Raw genomic sequence first — 26,113 nt, 5'->3', positions numbered from 1 at the left:
TCCAGTCCACTTTCCTCAATCATTATCCCTCTGCCCAAAAAGTCCACAATCAGCAGCCTAAATGACTACAGACCAGTTGCACTCACCCTGGTCATCATGAAGTGCTTTGAAAAACTGGTACGTAGTCACATTATTTCCTGCCTCCCACCTACGCTGGACATTCACCAGTTTGCATACAGGGCAAACAGATCCACAGAACAACCACTCTCCACACTGCTCTATCACACCTGGAGCAGTCAGGGAGTTACGCGAGGCTGCTGTTTGTAGACTTCAGCTCTGCTTTTAACACTATCCTCCCACACAGACTGAAGTCCAAACTAGAGACCCTTGGACTCTCTGATTCCATCTGCCTCTGGATTTTGGACTTCCTGACAGGCCGCTCTCGGGGGGTTAGAGTAGGCGCCCACATGTCCACAGCCCTTAGCCTCAACACTGGCTCCCCACAGGGCTGTGTGCTGAGCCCCCTGCCCTATACCCTCTACACCCATGACTGCACCTCCATTCACCCCAGCAACACCATCATCAAGTTTGCTGATGACACCACTGTGGTGGGGCTTATCTCCGGGGGGGATGAGTCCGCCTATCGGGACGAGGTGGAGCGGCTCTGTGTCTGGTGTGGGGACAACAACCTGGTCCTAAACACCACCAAGACCAAGGAACTGGTATTGGATTACAGGAGGAAGAAAACGGACATTCAGCCTCTGTACATCGGCGGGGACTGTGTGGAGAGGGTGGCTGCCTTCAAGTTTCTGGGCGCTACCATCCAGCAGGACCTGAGCTGGAGCGCTAACACCACTGCTCTGGTGAAGAAGGCCCAGCAGAGAATGTACTTTCTCAGACTCTTAAAGAAGAACAACCTGGGTGAGAAACTGCTGGTGTCCTTCTACCGCTGCTCCATTGAGAGCTTTTTAACATACTGTGTCTGTGCCTGGTTTTCCAGCTGCACAGCGGCGGACAGGAAAGCGCTTCAGAAGGTGACCACCACAGCACAGAAGATCATTGGCCGCCCTCTCCCATCTCTGGAAGAACTATACAGTTCCCGCTGCCTCAAAAAAGCAGAAAACATTTTGTGGGACTCATCCCACCCCGGATATTCTCTCTTTGCACTGCTGCCTTCGGGCAGAAGATACAGGACAATTAAAGCAAGGACAAATAGACTAAAGAACAGTTTTTATCCAAGAGCCATTGTATTTTTAAATGCTGCCATAATTTGAGTGCCTTTTTAATGCAACATTCAACTTTTCTGTGCAATATTAGGGAGCCATGAATGAATTAGTTGGATGTATGGATGTGTGTGTGTGTTTTCAACTTTGCACTTTTATCTCAGTGATTTATTTACTTATTTTTATTTACTTACTTACTTACTTACTTACTTACTGATTTATTTATTTTTTTATTTTTTTATTTACACATGCACCGAGGAGGACTGCACTCAATTTCATTGTATAATGTACAATGACAATAAAGTTATTCTATTCTATTCTATTCTATTCTATTCTATTCATGCACCCAGTTTCGTGCCAGTTTTAATAAATTGTCCAGCTACCTGTCATACATGTTCAAAAGTTGACAAAAACTCTGCACCTGTTCTTCTTTCTTTCTATTATTAGTGCAAAAGATGAGCAAAATTTAATAACAACTCTCCTCATGCAGACTATGTCGCTGTTAAATAATAGAATAGACAAAGATGTCTGATCTGGTGTGGAAATGCTTTTATGAGGCATATTTCCTTTATGCCACTTGTAGGGACAGAATTATTTAAGGTTATGAATGAACAGATGTGACAATTTCAGCTGGAGAAAAGTCAATGAAATATGAGTTTGTTTTTTATTAAAGTTGTCTCATTTCAACTCACAGCTGTACAAAGTCATTGTGTGTTTGTGACATGGCAGCGTAATTATCACATTTTCATTTGGTGAATAATGAGTAAAAAAAAATGAAGTGATGAAGCAGAAAGAGATGACAGGAAAGATTAAAAAAAGAGATGGAAACTAAATGATTGTCAGTGCTGCTGGCATCCAGCCTCTCTGTCACAAAGCCGGTCCACCTGGGCAAACAGATGGGGATCTGATTTGACTAATTCATCAAATCCACTATGGTCACTAGCTCGATTAGCCTGGTCCATGGAGCTGCACAGCCAGCGGATGGAGCCCACTGAGCTGGGATGACAGCATAGCCACTGACATGAATGTTATCCTACAGAAACACAGAGCGGTTGAAACTTATCTCAGTGAATACATTTCCCAAACTGACATATTTATCTTGTCATTAAACTGACATATTTCAGCAAATTCCAGGCCAAAGGTCTTAAAGCCTTCTGACCTCCACTCATTTTTTTTATATTCAATTTCTCAAATATTTACAAAAGTATGCATTTATTAGCATTAATTATCCTTTTTTTATTTTATTTTTTTTTTAAATCCAGACCCATTTATTGCTTCAAATTTTCATCCACCCATTACTTTTGTTGGCAACAGAGGCCTATGTTGATAGCATGGATCTGATTGGTGGATACCATTGCAACGCCTAATTAATGTACAGAGTCTTCAAACAGTATAAATATATACAGTACACTACCAGTCAACAGTTTGGACATACCTGTCCATTAAACGTTATTGGAAAGTGTGTCCAAAGTGTGACTGGCACTGGCAGTAAACAAATAAATAAATATATGTATATATATATATATATATATATATATACATATATATATATATATGTGTGTGTGTGTGTGTGTGTGTGTGTGTATGTTGGCAGATATAAACTGCTGCTTGGGAAAGTTTTATTCTTTCCTGGGGTTAAAAATCACTTCCTTCGTTTCAAAGGAATGTGATGATGTGTTTCCCTCATCCGCAAAAACAAAGTAAAAGAAAAGTGTGTGGTGTGTGGGTATAATGATCAGCCACATCCTTTGTGGGAAGACAGATGATTAAAGACTGTTGTCAACAAAAGTTTAATCTTTACATACAGACAGAGGTTGTTACAACACGGCCAAAACCTTTTTTCAGGTAACTGCTGTGATCACAACACTGCAGTTTAATCAGCAACTGCAACAAATATAGACAATTAATATAGATTACTAATCAAAATGTTCTAAAATACCACTATGATATCATTGTTTGCCGTCTTTGTCTCTGTTATGATCTAAGAATGTTCAAAACTTATTAAACATGAAAAAGAATGCATATACATTTTCATATTCACTCATTTATGTTAAAATTAATTTAAAAATATACAGTAATACATTTATTATATTTATTATACAAATAAAAATAATAATTAAAATTATTTGTCACATACAAGCAGGAGATGATCAAACTTGCACCAGAGCAGCTTTTAAAGCATGTTTAGCAACTAACACAACTAAGGTTGTCATGAAAAGTTTTAAGTCTAGGTTGCAACACTTTGCAATATTATAATGTTTGTTTCTCTGTGTGCGTCTGTTCCTCTCCGGTACACCTTTGTTTCAGTTAATAATGTCTACTGACAAACATCACATGTTTAAAAACATCAAATTTCAACAACATTGCAGTTTTCATCTGGAAATAATAAAATATTTTTCTTATTTCATTTTATTAAAACTTTCTTTCGTTCTTGACATCCTAATCTCATGTTCAAAAAGTACATTAATGCTGTACCTTGGCAAAATGTCTTATTTAACTCTAAGACAAAAGAAATATTTTTTGTAGAAAAATTGTAATTGGAGGTTTTGAGAACAGTAGATGCTGCAGAGCCCTGCACACATGCTAGAGAACATTAACACTCCATCAACATTTTGTTGATCTCAAATTGATGCAGTCGGGATTTCATCTGCTGTACATATAAATCGACTCACTTACAGCTATTTACTATACTTGTAACAAAAAGCTGTAACCATGCCCACACCACTAAAGGTGTAGCTGACTCTGCAACTACATGAAGTAGACTACCATTTGCAATGTGTTCCTTTTCATTTTGCATTAAAGAGATCTCAAGTCACTGACTTGCACAGTCGTCATTTCATTGGTAAATGAAAGAGTGAAACAATTGATCAAAATTCCAATTTATCACCTGTTGTTGACTTTCTTGCTGTCTTTGTGTTTCTATGTAAGTAAGTCTGAAGAAAAAAAGCCATTTAAAGCAAACATGTTAGAAATATAACAATGACACAGCAGCACATAGTATGTCTGATGTTTTTATCCTTGAAATCAATAAAGCCGTATTTTGTGACAGTGAAACTTACATTTGTCTTTCTTTCTTTAGGTTGTTCTTTCAAGCCAAGCTGCTGCAAAGCTCAGAAGTCTCTGGAGTTTATCCCAATAAACTTGCATACTCAGAGGATGAGGGTGACCTGCCCCAAAAAAACAGGTATTGTTATATCGTGATTGCACGTCCTGATTTCATAATGTCTTCAACACATGCACAAGGGCAACTTTATTAGGCAGAGGTGAGCTGTCAACGTCTCTGTTTTTCATAAGCCACTGCGGTCGTCTTCTCCTTTTGTTTCTCTGTGCTTGACTTCTCCATCTGTCAGGAATACTCAGAGGCTCAGACAGCCTGCTTCTAGGTCATCACGCAGGTTGAAAGGTGAGAATTAACTCAGCCTAGTAAAAGAAGACAAAACGCTAATTAAGCCCTTTGCGTTTTTCTGGAGTGAATGACTCTGCTCTCTCCTCCACCACTGCACTCTAGCAGGCTGTTCTTGCCCTGGATCTGTCTCTGTGTATTAAGGCAGAAAGCTGCAGCCTCGGCGTCTGCGAGTGGGCTCCATTTCAACTAAACACTGAATGATTGATGGAGAGATGGAGACAGACAAACACTGGGATTAACTGTCACTCTTTCACTGAGGACCTCAGGGGTGACGGATAAAATCAAGTCATCATACAGCTCGAAAAATTGGGAAACTATACATAAACATTGGTGAAATTTGTCAATTGATTGTTGGGACAGATAATTACCCTAGGGGGACTTTTCACTCTTTAACTTACTTTCAGACAGTGGTGTTCGAGCTGATGTGTTATTTGTGTGCATACAGTTAACTCCCTAATGCTTGAATTTATTTACAATTATATCAAACAACTTAAAATACAGTTAAATACAATTGTTGCTAATTTACGACGACAGGGGTGAAGGGGTTATATAGCCAAAATGCCCGCGCTGTGTATTGGTAGGGCTTTTTATATTAGACTGCTTTATTTTCAGTTAAACTTTATTCGAAGTTGTCATCTGTTATATAATATCTGTTCTAATAAACTAGCAAAACTACATTTTTTTAGTCCATCTAATACGTTTCTATAAAATATTTTTGTCGTCTGACTAACACAACTTTAGAATTGACATTTAAGTGCAAATTAAACCACAAATAGAAACCAGCCAACAAGAGAGTATTATATTTTTTTTTTTAAAAAAAAGCTAATTTTCTTTTAATTCACCATGACAACCTGACTGGGTTTTATACTTTCCCTCATTTTTGCTTCATTGACAAGGGAGAAAAAAATGATTCAGAAATGATTGCAATCGGTTTTGGCACATTAAACTTTGGAAACTGGTCCTTGATGCAGCTGAGTTTCAGCTTCCAGCAGATATCATTTGCTCTATTGTTCCATTTGATTTTCTGAAGAGATGCATTTCTTTTAGTGTGGTTGTGCAATCTACTCAGCGATGCAAAACCATTCATTTTCATTTTGTCTATTGATCATCCAGTGAGGAAAGGAAATCTGGGGAAAACAATACTTGAAGGCCTGAACAGAAATCATTTGCTTTGCTGTGAATGAGTCTCCTTTGTCTCCAGAACAACTGCTGTAAAGTATTTCCAGCCTAAAGCGGCTCAGCTTGGCAAAGCTGAACTCGAAACGTTGTTCACCAGGATGTTTTTCTCTGCTCTGTCAGTTTTGCCACCTCAAGCCAGCTTATAAGCTTTTTTCTTTCAGTTTGCATTAACCTTTTCTTATTCACGACTTCTGAATATGAATCAAAAACAGCAGCTAAAACCCAGTTATTGATAAAAAAGACATTTTGATGAGTGTGATTAAAACCACTATTTGACCACTCACTCACTTTTCTCTTCAAGAAAGCTTGTGAGGTTTTTTGTGTCTTGTTCTTCAGTTGATTTATTGAAAATAAAGTGAGTGTCAAAGGAAAAGCAGGTAAATCAAGCTCAAATTGGTTGTTGTGCTTGATGTTCTGGTGTCCACCATTGTTTTTTGGTGTGCTTCGTCTGTTGGAGGGCCAATTAAACTATCCTGGTACCTGAAAACTCCAGGGGCCAGACATGTGGCAGGCTAGCAGCTTTGAGACCAGACACAGACAATTAATGGAAGAAACATTCGATGCTGTAGAAGTTCCAACATCAACCCACCGTCAGTCAGCTGTGGTCTTGTCATTTACTTCTCTGTGACAAGAGAGTCATTAAACTGTTGAGTCATTAAAATCTATTTTCAGACATAATTCATAAATCTTTTCCTACATCCAGAGCTGTGGATTTCTGTTTTCTCAGGGGTCTACATTACTGGCCTGGCAACCCCCCTATTCCCACACCCACAGACGGCCTTTCCTGCATCCTTGTTTTTCCTATTCAGTTGTCAACTCTATCCATTGCTCATTAAAACGTGGACTGTTCTAAGCACTTCTGAGTCTGCACAGCTGTCTGTTATGAGTTTATTTACTTTTGAGGCCATTCCTTAAGACCAGGGCTACTCAAGTTGGTCCCACAAGGTCCACAGTCCTGTGAGTTTTCCTTGCTCCAACACACCTGACTCAAATTCAATGGATCCAACAGGGAACACCTGCAGGACCGTAGCCCTTGTGGGACCAAATTGAGTAGCCCTGCTTTACAATAAACCATATACAGAAAGAGAGAATTGAAATAAATCCATTTCTGGTCCAGAGCTAAAAAAAATGTCTTTATTATCTTTCTTCTTCCTTTGGCATTGCATTGAAACGGTTTCTCATATCGTCCCATCCTATTTTGAAAAAAAGCCGCAATGAAGCTGCATGAATTCTTTTAAATTCTGGTGTCCTGTGTCACTAACTGTCAGTATTTCTGTTCTTGGGGGCATTTCTGTCCAAATGGTCGACACATTTTGACTTGAAATAGTGTGCATTGCCAATGAAAGTTTTTTTTTTTTTTTTTTTTTTTTTTTACTGTGATCATTTATTTTCTTCAACTACATCTTTTCCCATCTCAAGGTCCTGCAGATTTTGAGGAGTTATTGTAGTACATTACAAACCAAATAACAAATGTTTGTTGTTTGTTTATTGATAGTTGTTTCTCTCTCTTTCTCTCTCTCTCTCTCTCTCTCTCTTGCTCTTCACAGATGCATTTTATGACATTATCACTGTCGGTGCTCCAGCAGCCCACTTTCAGGGCTTCAAGTGTGGTGGTCTGCAGCGGCTCCTGAGCAGATATGAAGCAGAGAAGAAAAGGTACAAAACATGCATTTTCATCATGAAGACATGTAGAACACGTAGGTGGTAACAGGACACGTGCTGAGGAAACAAGCTTGTACTGACAAAAGAAGTTAACCTCATAATTAATTGTGACAGATAAACTTGTCCCTGGCCCTTGGCCTTTGGCCTTGATTTTCCAGGTCTAACACAGTTACTTACTACCAAACCATGCTCAAATTGGTCTGGAGCTCCACTGCCTCCGACAGCTTAATTTTACTGGAGGCAACAGGCATGATGGAAAAGGTTTGTTGAGTCAGAAGTTCCTCTACACCTGTTTTTTTTTTTTTTTTTTTTTTTCTCCAGCAAGCATTTTTCTGCCTTCTTAACTCGTATGTTCACTTCTCTCTGAAGAGCCACAGATCTGGCAGCTTTTTCCCAGCTGCCAGCTGGAGCTCCTTGTTGAACTCAGAAGTTTTAAGAAGAATTCTCTGAGCTGAATTAATGAGCCACAATCACATTGTTTCTACAATCCAAAACCACTCATTGTTATATCATTCCACGAGTAGTAACCAGTCAATCATGATTCTTCAATTTTTTTTTACAAGAAGTGAGTCCTAATCCCCAACACCTATTAATTTTTCACCTTTTTTCAAGAAGATGAAAAGGCTTCAAACACCACAATAAGGATAGATAATAAAATGAGAGCAAGGCTTGAATTTTTTGCATCAATAACTATCTTAGACCTGTGATCAGCTGCATCCTGTAAATTTTGCCATATGTGCCCTGAGGATGAAGGATTTAACTGTATGTCACTGTAATTCAGTATGTGGTCACAGTGATCCAAAAAAACTGAAAGGTGATTTTTTTTCTCTCCTCCCCCATAGCTCCCTATAGAGTGCAAAGTCATTACAGCCCATGCCAGATCTAATTAGTTACAGAGTTTGCTGCTCAAGAACGAGGGGGAGAAGCAAGATGGAAAAGGGTGAGGTATGGGCATAAAATTAGAATAAAATGGAAAAACCTGATTGGAAAATAGTTGGGAGGGCTTCTGCTGATGATAAAAAATAAAGGGCTTTTTATGCTCAAGTGCACATGTGAATTTGCTGAAGATGGTCAGTTTTATCTGCTAGCACGAACAATGATAAGGTTAGCTTTTTTTTTTTTTTTTTTGAGAATCCTCTAAAGTGAAATCATTTACTTTGAATAAGAGATTAGGCTTCTGAAGGAACTCTCCAGAGAGACAGTTTTTGTTTCATATTTGACTTAGCTAATGACTCACTGTAGATTAAATTTTCCAATTTTCCGCCTGGCTTCCTGACTGCGCCCAGCGCTGAGCATTGCACAGTTCATGTTTGACTTGGAATGTAACCGTTTGACAGTAAGAAATAGGAACAAACTCTGACTCTCTGATTCCTCTGGGGATTAATAGTTTGCCATTTCAATGACGGTGCATGTTTACTTTAAATAAAGGACATTCAGTGCTTCGCGATTTAATTCTTTGATGAAACGTGATCAAAAAAACCTCACCAAGTATGGAGCCAAAAAAAGGACCCAATGAGGCTTTCTGTGTATTTGCCAACACAGAGCACTGTAGATGGGTCCAGGCAAGAGGCTCCTAACTGCACTGTAAGTCAAGCCTGTTTTAGCAGAGCAAAGATTTGTATACTTACAGTTATTACAGTCCTCCCAGTGTAGCCCATCACCTTTCAGAAGCAGCCTTTTATAATCACATCTGATTAAAAAGGGAACAATCGGGGAGCTGTGAGACTTGGCTGATCTGTGTGGTATTGATTCATCAAAGAAAAAGATGGAAAAGGATTGTGGGTGGAAAAAAAGGAAAACCTAAGCATAGAGGTGTTACCAGGAGGGCAATAAAAGAGCTATTTATCTTTGTTCGCTGGAAGCGAGAATAGATGGCCGAGGGTTCTTTACATAGCCATTAAAAACCTACATTGGCCAAACTTGGCATTAGGTAGAGTATGCAATGTGGTCTGTCTCTTAGGACGGGCAAAGAATGAGTTTAATCAATAGCTACACTCTGTATTCTTCAAGAAACCCTGCACGTGTACGCACAGGGCAGAAGCATTTATCTTTCATTAGTACATGCACTCCCAGTTAAATGTCTGTTTTAAAAGTCACCCGGTTCTTATCCGTTTTTAATTGAACCCTGTAGACACAGCCATGTGTTTGCTAAGGTGGTCTAATCATTCATTAATTCCCTCTTTTGGATTATTGAGCTAATCTGAATAATGCACCACACACTATTTTTTAGACATGTTTTATACATACATTGCTGGTTCTTCCTTATCTAGACTGATGTGATGCATGTGTTTAATTCCTCATGTATAAAAGGAGAAAATGTACCATACATTTTAGACACCTTCTTGGAAGGTCACTCATAGTTAGTTTGTCAAGAGGCTGTGCTACTGAGCTTTCCTCAACATGTGTCTTTGAATCCTGTCTTTGTGACAGAGAGAGAAGAACCACTGCCATTTTGCTGGGCCTCCTGGTCAAGCAGAAATACCAAATGACACATTTCAGGGGCAGAGAGTCGCCGAAACTACATCACAGAAACCTAATAGGGTCTCCTGGGGGCGATGTTCAGATTTAGTGTGACTAGCAGCATGTTGTCCAACAAAATAACTTCTCACTGGGACTGCTGTGTGTGTGGGTGTGGGGGTGGGGGGTGGGAGTTTAAGGGACAGACCATTGGCAGTGGCTGGGACTCCACGCTGATGGACATCAGCTTGTTAGTCCTTTGCCTGCTCTGAAATGAACCTGCTTCCAGTTCTGTGGATGAAGGAGAAAGATGCTGGCAGCAGCCTTGAGGCTTCTCTGGTCACAGATCAGGGTCCGTATATGTCTGAATCACTGAAGAAAGCTTTGGCTGCTTTTCTGAAAGCCGGTATGAGATCTGGCCCATGTGGAAGATTCAGAAACGGATGGGAATTGGCAGTTAAAAAGATCTGTTTTGAGATCAGTTCAGTATCAATCTAAAGCAACCCATATATTTTTACTGTGGCCTCATGTCAGAAGCCTGGTATATGAACCCAGATTAGAGTGTACCATCCAAAATGATAAAGAGGCTCTGGCAGTCACCTGAAGTGCTGCAGGGCTCTCTGCTGATGTAGCTGCATTTTGCTCCTGCTGCCTGTCACCAGCAAGCCACAAGCTCTTCATTAATTTCCTCTCCACTATTAATTAGCCATGTGCCAGATTTGCTCGCTTAATTAAGCTGCTGGGCCGGGCGTTTAACTTCCTCTCATAATACAACCCATACCTATTGAGCATTTATGAAAATCAAGAAGGAAATTCACCCCATACTCACTAGTAGTTCTGTCAATTAGTTAGTTGTGGAGAATTTACTCCTTCATGTAGGTTTAGCTGATAAAGTGTTGGACCACACTTGTACCACATTTCTCTTAACCCTGTTTCTATTGTTGTTTGTAAATAAAACTTGGATCACAAAAAGATGAATCGTGATCATTTCATGAATGAATCAAAGTGCAGCAGGAAGGTGTATAAAGCGTGCTGTGCATGGCATGCTGGAGGCGTGGCAGCACACCTTTGGCATTTTAATGACTGGAGGCATGCTGCGCACACAGGGTGGTGAGAGGTGGGATTAAAATGAATCCATTATCATATATTATCAACATTGAAGTCAGACAGCAAATCTTTTGGAAAACTTCACTCTTCTCATGGTGATCTTCTGAAGCAATGCAGTGGAGTCTGCAGAAAGCTCCACTGAGAAAAAGCTAATGTTCTCTCACAGGAAATGGAGAACTTCAAGCTTGAATATAGTCCAGCCTCTGAAACTGAAGCCAATAAGAATGTGCTAGAAACTGGAGTTCCTCTTATAGATACGGCTCCATCAACTCTTGTGTTAAAATGCCCAAGTTTACAGCACCAGTAAACATGTTTACAGCCCTGTACAAAAAAATTCTGTATCGTTATTAGGGCTGGGTATCGTCACAAACTTCCTGAATCGATTCAGTTTGATTCACAACAGCCTATATTGATTCGATTTCGATTAAATCTGATTTGATTTGATATTGATTAATTTACAGCTAATTTTGTAACACCGCCTGTTTTTCTTGAATATTAAAGACGTTATCAGATAACAAATTTTTTTCAAGATAAAACACTGGGGATTGTGGCAAGAAACTCTAGCAAGGCTGATTTTTAAATAGCTCACTTGTTTAAATTATATTAAGGTTGAAAGTAATGAATATTTATGTTTTTGGATCCTGTGGCTGCTATACAAAATAGACAGATGAAAAATCTTCATTTCAAAGTCTGATCTATTGTGTCACTTTTGCCTCCGAGAACAAGAGACAATGTCAGCCTAAACCTCAACAATTCCATGGATGATATTACTGTCACTACATCCATCTTTTAGAAACAGTAAGTGAGTCCAGTGGTCAGACTGATTAAATAAATTTTGATATGCAGTAATGAAATTATACATAGCATGAACCATTGTTACACACAGCTGCATTTAGTAAAAAAATAATTTGCAATGATACCTTAGTCAGTGCTCTTATGACTGTTCATTACAATTACTTCCAGATGCAACAGTCCCCATTGCTCTGCATGAACTGGGATTTTATCTGGCACATAATACTGAAATTTGACAGTCTGTCACATACAGCAAGACTTGAAATGACACTTGGGTAGGTAAAGAGATTGTTATTGTTGAGAGATTTTCATCAATCAATTACTTACATTTGCATGATAAATGGATTTTGTTGGGACAGGGAAGTGTGCTAGTGTCTCACTGTCAGAGAGTGACCCTGTTTTGTTGAATATTTAGCAAGTTCATGAGTCCATGTAATATTTATTTATTTTATCAATGCTTTTTATTGTGACTGTTTTATTGTGAAGTTGGTGGATATAAATAGAGATTCTTGATGTAAATCAGATGGATTGTGGCAAAGCTGCTAATCTGATTTAATTTGCCAGTCTGGAACTAAAATCATTGCAGATGTAAAAGTTAATAGTTGCTACTTTAACATGTTTTGCTTGAAATGACACGTTGCTTTAATCTTTAATACATTTGAACTCTTGACAATTTGACTTACAATAACTAATTACTATAGGTAATAGTTTGAACCTTTAGAGGCATAAACAACAAGAGTTCAACTGAGACTTTATATGCAGTTTGTATGGAAATTTAAACTAATGAGTCTCTCAGGCCTGTTGACATACTCATAAATATTCATGACCAGCATGCACCAGAAAGTTAACATGGTGACTAGACAACTGCCTCACATTCATGTGAAGAATTCCAATCATTGCATTAACATTCCCAACAGGTGCGAAGAAAGAAATGAAATAATTTCCAGCATATTTCCTCATAGTGTTAGAAGGAGAATCTCACCTTATCCATTCCTTTCCAAGTCATTTCCCAGTCCTTGTTATTATTCCAGATGACATGAACGTGCAAATACAGAAGATCAAACATCCTAAATGGTGTGTTAAAATGGCAAACCAAAAATATTTTACTTTGATGTAAAGCACTCATTTAGTGCCAAGTTTTGAAGGGAACTCCTTTAAATGCAACTCAAGGATTTGGGTAGAATGAGTTCTGTTTTATTTTGTTTTATTTTTCAACTTTAAGTTAAACCCCTTCAACTTTAGGTCTAAACAGTCAGGAGAATTTTCTTCTTCTGGAGCCCAATGACAGCACAAACTAACAATTTTTCTGGGGTTCTATCACCATGTGTTTGTCACATCCTCAACAAAAAAATAAGCACTTTCAGCTCTGCAAAAGCAGAGCTTCTTGGAGTGTTGTTGTATTGGATTTTATTGTCTGTCTTTTGCTTTTCTGGCATCATGTTAAAAAAAAAAAAAAGAAAGAAAACTTGGCACACAACACTCCTGAGGTGCACTGGGTATGAAAAACCTACCCAAGGCTTGAAATGGTAATCAGATCCACTTGTGCATCTCCTTTGGCCTCACATCAAATTTGCATTCACAGATTTGTCTTGTTTTACGTTTGCATGGTTTGCCATCTATGCAGACCTGTTTGGACTGAGAACAAAGCTGATGAAGCAATTAGAGTTCCTTGCCATAGCCAGCCTTAGAGGGGATCAATTCTGTCCTCCAGCATCAGGTGGCAGGTCCCAGCTTTCATTATTGCCTGCACAGGTTCCCTAATGAGATTGGATTTGTACTTATGAGTCAACAGAGCTCTTATTGAATCTGAGTTGCTAAAGCAGTTGTCCTCCTCTAGAAGTATTTTCCTTTGCAGATTTTAAGAGTGTCTGTATTGTTGTAGCCTTGTAGGGTCTTTTTCTCTGCAGTTCTGCATAATATCATTAGGAAATATAAGCTCACAGGGGGTGAATTTTACCAACTTAACAGTACTTTGTAGCACTAGATAATTCAATGCTGTAGTGGAAATAAAACCATATAAAGGTATGGTTGAAAAGAAATTTAGCTTGTAGAAATGGTGGTGTTCCATGTACTTCACACTGTTTGCACCAATGTCTCACTTTCACCTAGTGATTCTTTTGATTAGCTTTGAGCGTGTGGGTGGTAATCCTCCAGGGGGCTCATTAACTGGAATGACAAGGCCAAGATTTTAAAATTAGCCAGCCAAAGACATAGTAAGTGGCTAGTATCCACTATAGCTGATTTCTTGAGGCCTTCAGAATTTCATGCATATTGACACATCAGGTAGTCCAACTCCATGCAGAGCGACTTTCAAAGAAGCTCTTCCTCTCCCTTTCTGCATGATGCCAGCTCTCTTGCCTCTTGCCAGTCTTATACCTCGTTCTGTCTCTCAAGTCAGCTATGATCTGGCTCAGGGGTCTAGCCTACATTAAGGCTTGCAGAGCTGACTTTAAACTAGCTGGGAGGCTTACAAATGACTGTGTTGCTCCACACAGCTGCTGGCAAGAAACTCACTGAAAGTCACAGAAACTTCACCCAGCGAGACAGTTTGATTGGAGTGATTTGACCTGAATGTATGAACTGACAAAAAGTGTTTTCTATTTTTCTTTTCTGGCTGTCACTAAGTGGTTCCTTTGAAATGAAAAAGGTATTAATTATTCATAGACCAAAAATGGGTTGACTTTGGACTGCAAGTCTAATTTGACAGTTAAGGCTGAGTACCCAGAAGGTGTTTCTTTTGACACTTTAAAAGCAGAAAAACATAAATTAGACAAGGAAAAAAAGTGCATCCTACATTACTAACCCTAACCCAAAACGGTGACCAGCTCCATCTATGTCTCGTTTCTGATCAGGGTTATAACTCTGTTCTTGTCAGAAAACAGCATGGAACTGGGAAACATTTTAATCATTATGGTTATAAACTGACAAACTGATCAAAAGTAAATATAGTTAGAGGATATAGGGTAAACAATTTTACAAAGAGCAACAAACCAACATTTTTATTCAAGATATCTATCACAGTCTAATCACATTTTGTTTAACTTTTGAATTTTTGAGCTAACGTAACTAAAAGTCAACCGTATTTATCTTGAAGTGAATAAAAAAATATCCAATTCAATTCAATTCAATTCAAACTTTATTTGTATAGCCCTTTTCATACATTGTCATGCAATACAAAGTGCTTTACAGTGTAAAAACATATATTAAAAATCTAAGAGTAAAATAATGCAAATGCTATCTACTTTACATTTGAAATCACACACATTCACACACACACACACACACACACACACACACACACACACACACACACACCCAAGCGCGCATCACACAACACAAACAGATGATGCCACTCTTCTTTTCATAGAATTAAAACTATTCCTTCTAGTTCCTGTCTCTTTAACTGAAACGGTTTAAGAACAAAGTTTGAGAGAGAGATCTAAAAGACAAGATAAAAGACGATTGGCTTGACACCACTGTGAGGAAGCAATACCTTGGGGACCCATCCACACCATGAGCGCCCCACCAGCAACCACGGAGGCCATCGCCACAGGAGCCGCCAAGATCGGGTCAGGCGAGGGCCCCCACCACAGCCACAGGACTGCAATGCAGGGCCCGTCAGCCATCCCGTCCAGGTCGACCCCCGCAGCGACAACCCTGCAGGCCGGAGAGACAGCCCACGATGTGGAGGATCCCCATGAGGGAACACCGGAGCTAGAGGATAAAAGATTAAAAAGAAAAAAAAAAAAAAGATAAAAGCTGAAAATAAAACACAGTATAAGATACATAAAAGAGCATAAATAAATCAACGTAATAAGAACAATAAAAGAAAATTAATATATATTAAAAAGTCAATTTAAGACCAAGATACAAATGAGTGATAAAAATAAACAAAATAGATAAATAAATTAATTCAAATAACTGAATAAATAAACTAATAATATTGTTAGTCAAATAACTAAATGATTAAGAAGTTCAATTAAAAGCTAAGCTAAAAAGATGTGTCTTGAGCCTCTTTTTAAAAGCATCTACAGTCTCTGCAGACCCGAGGCCCTCTGGCAGGCCGTTCCACAGGCGAGGACCACAATATTGGAACGTGGCCTCGCCATGTGTTTTGGTCCTCGCCTTAGGAATGACCAAAAGGCCGGTACCAGAGGACCTCAGGGTCCGCGAGGGTTTGTAGTCTAAAAGCAGGTCAGATAAATAAGAAGGCCCAAGACCATTAAGACATTTATAAACAAGTAAGAGAACCTTAAAATCAATCCTGAAACGCACGGGGAGCCAATGCAGCGATTTTAAAACTGGTGTAATGTGTTCCCGCCCCCTGGTCCTTGTCATAACACGTGCCGCTGAGTTCTGGAGTAACTGTAAGCTAGAAGTACTCTTTTTGGGAAGACCAGAGAGCAGGGCATTACAGTAATCTAATTTACTAAAAATAAAAGCATGCATCAGCACCTCCGTGCTGGCAAGAGAGAGAAACGGGCGGACTCTGGCGATGTTTTTAAGATGATAAAAGCCTGTCTTTGTGACATTTCTAATGTGTGTAGTAAAGTTCAGCTCAGAGTCGAAAAGAACACCCAGATTTCTCACACACTGAGAAAGTTTAAAGTCTTGTAGTTTGCATGAGATGCTCCCTCTCTTGTCTTCAGGACCGATAATTAAAACCTCAGTCTTGTCCTGGTTGAGCTGTAAGAAGTTCTCTGCCATCCATGACTTTATATCTAAAATACAGTTTAAAAGGGTGTTAACTGGTTCTAGGTCATCAGGAGACACAGCGATGTAAAGCTAGAGTTAATACTGGTTAGAACAGAGCTGTAAATATCTGCAGGTGAACTGTAGATGTCTGCAAAGAGAATTACAAATCATGATTTGCAAAAGAGGAGAACATTTCAACATTTTTGTTTGTCATCACATTTGTTTTAACAAAGCAATCTTTGAGAATTCACATACTGCACCATAACCAGAAAATATTCTTGTTCCTAATCTGTAAGTGCCAATCTCAGTCATGCTTGAGTTCAACTCAGATTTTATTAAGCCTGGAATGACCCTCATACACGAAAGGCTTTAATCTCAGTGCAAACAAGTATGTCAGTCTCAGGGCTCAAATTATTTTCTTATTTTCAGACATGCATGTAGCGAGTTCAAAAATATGGTTACTTCCAAAAAAAATAATAATATTAAACTCTGCTACTCCTGTATGCAGCTTGTTTATTCAAAAACAGGGACTGAAAGTTTTTTTTTTTAAAACAAAAAGAAGTATATCAAGAAGTTGTCGTATGGACCTTCACAGCACACAACAAACAAACAATGCTGCAGTCTACGGTGCTGAAGGAAGCACAACGGATCACCTGCATTGTTTGGAAGATTTTATTAATTAAATTAAATAAACGAATAAGCACACAATGCCGTAAAATTAATATATTTTTTTCTCTTTTTAAAAAACATCAGGAAGCTTAGTGTAAAATTAAATGCAACTTGAACTTTTAAACTTATCAGCTGAATGTCTTAAAGGGGCTTGCCTGTGTTCTTCAGGGGAGCTCAGCTCCCCTGAGCTCCCCCATAATTCAAACACTGGTCAGGCTTAATTTAAAATTAAATTTGTGCCACTTCTCCAAGCAGATATGTTCAAATCTGAATTGATGTTTGGGTGTCTTTTCCTTTTCTTCTTTTTTCCACCACAGCTTCAGCACTGCCTACCAGTGTATCTACTACTCCCCAGAGCACACATCCAAAGCTCAGGAGGTACTCAGCACCATGAATCTCCTCCAACCCCTCATCACAAGCTTAGCTGACCAGCTTCTTCAGGCTGCCCATGAGCACTCCTCCCCTGGACTGAGGGATGCGCTCAAGAGCCTTTCTGACAAGGTGGGGAAGTGCCTACACCTTTCATCTGTCTTCACTTGCATCTCAATTTTCCCTCCATTCCTCTTTGCCTCAAGCTGCAGCAATACTTAAAGCATTGACATGTAATACTGCTGACAGGAGAGCCCTTTACATTAATCCTTACCTGTGTTCATGAGTTCATTTAAGCCCAGATTCCATTATTTATTCAAACGTTCTGCTTCCAAACACATAATGAATAGTTTTAGTGATGTATGTCAAATCTAGAGATTATTTTGGTGGGTATGTTGGCAAAAACTGACTGAAACACTTTAAACATACCCACACTATACTTACTTTAAAAATGGTCATTCCAGCTACTGTTATTTCTGCCGACTAGTTTGCTAGTTGTAAACAAAAGCTCCAAAAACTCAAAGTTTCTCAAAATAACTTTAAATCCTTCAGTTGCTTTGAGACAGTCATACAGATTCACACTAAACAGAAAAACTCAGGAAAAAATCCATAACTCATCATAAAAACGCCAAACTAACAAACGTGTATAGCAGCATGGAGGTTTATGGAGTTGAGACGTTTTTATCAGTATAATTAATGAATTACATCTGGTGCTGTCAGATTGCAATCTGTTGTGGAGAGATTGTTTCTGCCACAGTGGAATAGAGCCCAATCAGCCAGCTTAATTGGTACATTCGCTCTGTCACCACTTCCTCTCATCCTTGATTAGACACACACACACGTTGGCCAAGTAAACCCCTGGCCGGGTCAGCATAAACATGGCTGCACTCTGATTAAGATCTCAAACTGTGTTTGTGTGTAAGAGACATTGAATGAGCATGTGTGTCTGATCAAGTGGCATCTTTATTTTCAATTCCAAGTCTCAGATCATGGACAATATATATTTTTTGAAGATGCATGTATCAGTGTGTTTGTAGAGACCAGTAGTCATGCTACTATAACGCTTTGAACCAATATTATGTCCATCTTACAGATTTGGCAAATAATCAGTTAGACTCTTTGGTCAAAGTCTGTCACAGGGACACATCATTTGGACCCTCTCCAGTTTGCGTACATGGCTAACTGCTCAACCATTGACGCCTTGTCCACCACGATCAGCCTCATCCTGTCTCACCTGAGAAAGGTTACCTATGACAGAGTATTTTTCCTAGATTTTATCTCAGCTTTTAACACTATTGTCCCATCAAAGCTGTTAAAAAAGGCTAAGGTCGCTGGATGTAGACTCTGGCACCTGCAACTGGGTCCTCAGTTTGTTGATGCAGCAGCAGCAAGAAGTCAGAGTAGGAAGCAAAAAATCAAGATCAATCACAGTGAACACAGGGTCCCTCCAAGGCTGTTTCCTCAGTCCCCCGCTGTTCTGCCTGCTCACATCTGACAACGCTGCCGCTCACACATCAAACCACATTATTAAATATGCAGACAATACAACTGTGATAGGTCTCATTAGAAGCGCTGAGGAGTCCGCATACAGCAGTGTTCGGTAACTGGTGGCCCGTGGGCCAAAACTGGTCCTTCGTCAATAATACCTGGCCTGCCAGATTATATTGATTTTAAAAAAAAACAAAAATCAAACAAAAAAAAATCAATTACAACAGTTATGCGTCATTGCGCAGAGACATAGTTCTGGTTCTCTTTCAACATTCGTTTCGGTATCTCACTATGGGACACGCCCCCAGACGCTGTCCCCAGAAGCCCTTTTTCATTACGCCAGTCCTGACTGGCACGCAGAGGTCACGTCTGCTCCGTAAGGGAGGGGCTTCCTCCCGCTATAAAAGCTTGACGTGACCATCTCTTTTTAGTCTAACACCTCTTCTCGCTCCCAGAAGCAACCTCTCAGACGGCGTGTGTAGCTAAAGGGCTAGCATTACTGTCCACAGAGCGAGCTAACCACTCGGTCGCCGGACGCTTCCTGATACTACGCAGCTATCTGAGAAACCAGCTAGGCTGTCACCAAACAGTAGCTGCTGCAGCTGGCCGCCATACTAGCTGCAGATCGCTTCGTTTTTCCATCGGAGCTGACAAACACGGAGCTTGGAATTTTCCTCACCATGGAGACGGACAAGCTACCACCCAAGTCGTGCGCATGCGGTAGCAAGATTTCCGGGGCAGATACCCATGCTGCTTGTGCTTCGTGTCTTGGGCTGCAACATGCCCAGGACGCGTTAGCATCCCCGACTAGCTGTGAGCATTGTGCACGCCTGTCTCTCAAGACTCGAAGGCGCAGGCTAGCACGCCAAGCTAGCCTGTCGTCCACAGACCCAGTGATGGGGGTAACCATCCCACCACCACAGGAGCTGACTGAGAGTGGCCAGGGAAACACCATCCCTATGGGCACCAGCTGGGGCGACCAGCTAGATGCTGTTGCCCCGTTAACCGACCCTGACGAGCAGGAAGCCAGCCCTCTGGGGCTCGGTGACTTCGCGGGAGTCGACTCTGACTCTGGGGACGAATCTATCAGCCTCGGTTCCGAAGAGGACGAGGGAGATATCGAACCCTTCTCTGTCCAGCCGGTGGCCTCGGGTGGCACGTGCAGCGGCTCTCCAAACCCAGTTGCAACGGTGGACCTGCATGACGTTTGTAGAAGAGCAGCTGCAAAGCTGGGCATCGAGTGGCCTGAAACCCTGACGGAGACCACCACGTCCCGCTACGAGGGAAAGAGGCTCCCGAGAGCAAAATCTTCAACCAAACAGCTGCTGCCGGTCTTTCCGGAATGCCTGGAGGAGGCAACCCGGTCATGGAGTAATCCTCTTTCCGCCAAGAACCCCGTCCAGGGAGGGTCGGCGCTTGACTGGGCTGACATGGATGAAAGAGGTTTTTCCCGCCTGCCTCCGGTCGAACCTCTCCTGGCGTCCCACCTCCATCCCACCCAAAAGTCCACCATGACTACGGCGGGCCCCACCCTGCCGTCCAAAGCCGACTGTTTCCAGTCATCCATGACGGAGAAGGGCTATAAATCGGTGGCACTGTCGGTGAAAGCATTGAATGCGTCGTCGCTGCTCCTTGCCTACCAGGCGGAATTACAGGAGGACATGTCGACCACACCGACCTCAGACCTGTGGGAAGAACTGTGCGTGGTGACAGACCTCTGTCTGCGTCTCCACAGGTGCGCTGTCCAGGCCTCTGGAAGAGCCATGGCCCTGATGGTCGCTCAAGAGAGAGCCCGATGGCTGAATTTGTCTAGTCTGCCTCAAAAGGAAAAGGCTCAACTCCTCGACGTGCCCGTGGATCCGAAAGGGCTTTTCGGCCCGGCTGTGGCCACGATGCAAAAACGCTGTGAGGAGAAGAAGCGAGAAGGTGAAGCACTGCAGCTGTGCCTCCCCAGAAAAGTGCCACCTACTCCAACCCCTGCACCCCGGCAGACGTTCGCTCAAGCGACAGCTCGGCCAGCTTACCGCATCAGCAAACGTCAGCCGCAGGCGAGCGACCGCGCTCATGGGAAACCGCCGGAACTCAAGGGCGCTTGGGCAAAGAAGCCCTTTGCCCCCAGTGTGACTCCGAGGGAACCAGCCGCCCCTCCGGTCACTCTGGGCGCCAAGAAGAAGAGGCGCGCTACCTAGAGCGCAGCTGCTGGGGAGGATAAACGGGCTCAGCCAGACGCCTGCCCCCTCCCCTCCAGGACACGTTCTGTCCCCGCTAATGCAAATGCGGACATGTTCAGGACTGTTCATAAGACGTGCAGAGAGTGTGCCGGAGCGCCCCGCACACAGCCACGCCAAAAGGAGGAGAACCGGACCTGCCGAGAGCTCAGTGGAGCCAGAGCTGGGTCCTGGTGCCACACACCAGTGCCTGAGCACACACCAGTGCCCAAACACACACTTCCCCTCCTCCCCTATAAGTTCATTAAAGTTCTGTTACGGCGCGCAGCCAGGCTCCGAGCCGAGGGCGCAGCCATTAAAAACATGGACAATAAAAAAAGTGAAAATAATGGGACAGAATGTGGCTGGGCTGATGCACGTGTCGCCACAAGAGGGCGTCAGTGCTCCACAGCAGGCAGCCTCTCTCTCTGTCACAGGCGGAGTAGGCCCTGCTGCAATGCAGCCCAGCGTGTTGGTACGCTCTGGGTCTGCAAATCTAACGCCACTCGGCCCATTAGCGGACAAAAGCACCGCAGTGGAGGATGTGTCGGGCATCGGACTGGGTAATGAAGACTGTAATCAGAGGTTACAGACTCCAGTTTGCCTCCACCCCACCCCGTTTCCACGGGATACTGCAGTCGCAGGCCCGGGGAGACAGGGCTCGTGTTTTGCAGGAGGAAATCTCCACCCTGCAGAACAAGGGCGCAATTCAGCTTGTGCCACCAGAGCAAAGCCAGAGCGGCTTTTATTCGAGATATTTTCTCGTCCCGAAAAAGGACGGGGGTCTGCGGCCGATACTAGATTTGCGTGCTCTGAACAGATACTTAAGACAGTACACGTTCAGGATGCTGACACACGCAGCTCTAATACGGTGTATACGTCCAGGAGACTGGTTCGTCTCCATAGACTTAAAGGACGCTTATTTTCACGTCCCTATTTACCCCCCTCACAGAAAATACCTCAGATTTTCCTTCCAAGGGAAATGTTACGAATACCTGGTGCTCCCGTTCGGTCTTTCTCTAAGTCCACGGGTTTTTGTAAAATGCGCCGAGGCTGCCATCGCTCCCCTGAGGGAGAGGGGGCTGCGCCTGGCGACGTACATAGACGATTGGCTTCTTGCAGCACAATCTCAGGAGGAGGTTCAGGCGCACATCAGGGTGCTAACTTCACACCTGGCTGCTCTGGGCTTCACAATAAATTGGGAAAAGAGCGTTTTGTCCCCAACTCAGGACATCACATTCATAGGCTTGTCCCTAAACTCAGTCGAGTTCCGGGCACGTCTCTCTGTGGAAAGGGTGAAAGCTCTTCGGGCTTGTCTGGCACTTTTCCGCAGGGGGGCGTGGCTGAAATTCAGACTATGTCTGAGACTGCTTGGGCTGATGGCATCGGCGCTGGTGGTGATCCCATTCGGCCGTCTGCACATGCGCCCGTTCCAGCGATGGGTTGCGTCACTCAAACTGAGTCCGACGCGTCACGGTCACTGCCGCGTCCTGATCTCGCTGGCATGCGTCCAGGCTCTGCGTCCTTGGAAACGCACGGCATTCCTGACCACGGGCGTTCCCATGGGGACCGTGTTAACCAGGAAGGTTGTCACTACGGATGCCTCCATGTCAGGATGGGGTGCCACACACGAAGGCAGGACAGTGAACGGTTTATGGAGTTCGCAGATGCAATCGGTTCACATAAACTGCCTGGAACTCCTGGCGGTCTCTTTGGCGTTGAGACATTTTTTGCCTCTTCTGAGAGGACAACATGTTCTGGTCAGGACCGACAACACCACAGTGGTGGCACTGCGGTCAAGCCAGCCGCCTCTCGTTTTAGCGTAGTCAAGCCAGCCGCTCCTACATTTTCAGTGCGCACCTACCGTCAGTTTACGGTAAATGCAAGCGTACTGCTGCAAGGAAATTATTCCCGGTTCACAAAATAAAAGCACGAATTTAAATGTGTATTATCAAGTGATGTTTTAAGAAACTGATTCACGTTAACTGTAAACTATCGGGGTATACTGCTAACATTTACACTAAATAAATACCTTGGAATGTATGGAGTTGAAAACAGTTTTTTCTATCTATCTATCTATCTATCTATCTATCTATCTATCTATCTATCTATCTATCTGTCTGTCTGTCTGTCTGTCTGTCTGTGCTAATAAACATATACTGAGGCCTTAAAGCAAATATTAAGTGGTGTATGTTGACCATCCTTGATAGCACTATCATTCTGGACTGCTTTGGGGTCAATAGGTCACATGACCTCAAAGCTATTGAGCAAAAAATGCTCATATTTACACTTTAAAAATCATTTAAAATATATTAAGACCTTAAAGAAAATACTAAGTGGTGTATGTTGACCATCCTTGACAGCACTATCATTCTAGACTACTTTGGGGTCAATAGGTCACATGACCTCAAAGCTATTGAGCGAAAATGCTAATATTTACAGTTTAAAAATCATTTAAAATATATTAAGACCTTAAAGCAAATACTAAGTGGTGTATGTTGACCATCCTTGACAGCACTATCATTCTAGACTACTTTGGGGTCAATAGGTCACATGACCTCAAAGCTATTGAGCGAAAATGCTAATATTTACACTTTAAAAATCATTTAAAATATATTAAGACCTTAAAGCAAATACTAAGTGGTGTATGTTGACCATCCTTGATAGCACTATCATTCTAGACTACTTTGGGGTCAATAGGTCACATGACCTGGGAGCTATTGAGCCGAAAATGCTCATATTTCCACTTTAAAAATAATTTAAAATATATTAAGACCTTAAAGCAAATACTAAGTGGTGTATGTTGACCATCCTTGACAGCACTATCATTCTAGACTACTTTGGGGTCAATAGGTCACATGACCTCAAAGCTATTGAGCGAAAATGCTAATATTTACACTTTAAAAATCATTTAAAATATATTAAGACCTTAAAGCAAATACTAAGTGGTGTATGTTGACCATCCTTGACAGCACTATCATTCTAGACTACTTTGGGGTCAATAGGTCACATGACCTCAAAGCTATTGAGCGAAAATGCTAATATTTACACTTTAAAAATCATTTAAAATATATTAAGACCTTAAAGCAAATACTAAGTGGTGTATGTTGACCATCCTTGATAGCACTATCATTCTAGACTGCTTTGGGGTCAATAGGTCACATGACCTCAAAGCTATTGAGCGAAAATGCTCATATTTACACTTTAAAAATCATTTAAAATATATTAAGACCTTAAAGCAAATACTAAGTGGTGTATGTTGACCATCCTTGATAGCACTATCATTCTAGACTACTTTGGGGTCAATAGGTCACATGACCTGGGAGCTATTGAGCCGAAAATGCTCATATTTCCACTTTAAAAATCATTTAAAATATATTAAGACCTTAAAGCAAATACTAAGTGGTGTATGTTGACCATCCTTGACAGCACTATCATTCTAGACTACTTTGGGGTCAATAGGTCACATGACCTCAAAGCTATTGAGCGAAAATGCTAATATTTACACTTTAAAAATCATTTAAAATATATTAAGACCTTAAAGCAAATACTAAGTGGTGTATGTTGACCATCCTTGATAGCACTATCATTCTAGACTGCTTTGGGGTCAATAGGTCACATGACCTCAAAGCTATTGAGCGAAAATGCTCATATTTACACTTTAAAAATCATTTAAAATATATTAAGACCTTAAAGCAAATACTAAGTGGTGTATGTTGACCATCCTTGACAGCACTATCATTCTAGACTACTTTGGGGTCAATAGGTCACATGACCTGGGAGCTATTGAGCCGAAAATGCTCATATTTACAGTTTAAAAATCATTTAAAATATATTAAGACCTTAAAGCAAATACTAAGTGGTGTATGTTGACCATCCTTGACAGCACTATCATTCTAGACTACTTTGGGGTCAATAGGTCACATGACCTCAAAGCTATTGAGCGAAAATGCTAATATTTACACTTTAAAAATCATTTAAAATATATTAAGACCTTAAAGCAAATACTAAGTGGTGTATGTTGACCATCCTTGATAGCACTATCATTCTAGACTGCTTTGGGGTCAATAGGTCACATGACCTCAAAGCTATTGAGCGAAAATGCTCATATTTACACTTTAAAAATCATTTAAAATATATTAAGACCTTAAAGCAAATACTAAGTGGTGTATGTTGACCATCCTTGATAGCACTATCATTCTAGACTACTTTGGGGTCAATAGGTCACATGACCTGGGAGCTATTGAGCCGAAAATGCTCATATTTACACTTTAAAAATCATTTAAAATATATTAAGACCTTAAAGCAAATACTAAGTGGTGTATGTTGACCATCCTTGACAGCACTATCATTCTAGACTGCTTTGGGGTCAATAGGTCACATGACCTCAAAGCTATTGAGCGAAAATGCTCATATTTACACTTTAAAAATCATTTAAAATATATTAAGACCTTAAAGCAAATACTAAGTGGTGTATGTTGACCATCCTTGATAGCACTATCATTCTAGACTGCTTTGGGGTCAATAGGTCACATGACCTCAAAGCTATTGAGCGAAAATGCTCATATTTACACTTTAAAAATCATTTAAAATATATTAAGACCTTAAAGCAAATACTAAGTGGTGTATGTTGACCATCCTTGATAGCACTATCATTCTAGACTACTTTGGGGTCAATAGGTCACATGACCTGGGAGCTATTGAGCCGAAAATGCTCATATTTCCACTTTAAAAATCATTTAAAATATATTAAGACCTTAAAGCAAATACTAAGTGGTGTATGTTGACCATCCTTGACAGCACTATCATTCTAGACTACTTTGGGGTCAATAGGTCACATGACCTCAAAGCTATTGAGCGAAAATGCTAATATTTACACTTTAAAAATCATTTAAAATATATTAAGACCTTAAAGCAAA

At 41.1% G+C, this 26,113-nt stretch overlaps 1 protein-coding gene and 1 long non-coding RNA gene across 5 annotated transcripts in view; both read left to right on the top strand.

Moving 5' to 3' along the window:
- Nucleotides 1–26,113, top strand: part of inpp4b (inositol polyphosphate-4-phosphatase type II B) — a 174,008-nt gene that overhangs the window by 108,990 nt on the left and 38,905 nt on the right. For all 4 annotated transcript variants that reach the window (XM_041983758.1, XM_041983757.1, XM_041983759.1 and 1 more), the window contains 3 exons: nucleotides 4,243–4,347; nucleotides 7,296–7,404; nucleotides 17,448–17,631. In XM_041983758.1, the coding sequence (XP_041839692.1) occupies nucleotides 4,243–4,347; nucleotides 7,296–7,404; nucleotides 17,448–17,631 (398 nt within the window). The remainder of the gene's footprint in view (nucleotides 1–4,242; nucleotides 4,348–7,295; nucleotides 7,405–17,447; nucleotides 17,632–26,113) is intronic.
- The window catches only part of LOC121638779, a 12,136-nt gene continuing 4,187 nt past the window's right edge, over nucleotides 18,165–26,113 (top strand). Inside the window, exons 1-3 of the long non-coding RNA XR_006010070.1 lie at nucleotides 18,165–18,176; nucleotides 20,723–20,729; nucleotides 21,908–21,910. This is a non-coding gene — a long non-coding RNA (uncharacterized LOC121638779). The remainder of the gene's footprint in view (nucleotides 18,177–20,722; nucleotides 20,730–21,907; nucleotides 21,911–26,113) is intronic.

This window comes from Melanotaenia boesemani, chromosome 4 (genome assembly GCF_017639745.1).
Source record: "Melanotaenia boesemani isolate fMelBoe1 chromosome 4, fMelBoe1.pri, whole genome shotgun sequence".
Classification (NCBI taxonomy): Eukaryota; Metazoa; Chordata; class Actinopteri; order Atheriniformes; family Melanotaeniidae; genus Melanotaenia; species Melanotaenia boesemani.
This window is presented reverse-complemented; position numbering and strand designations above follow the sequence as displayed.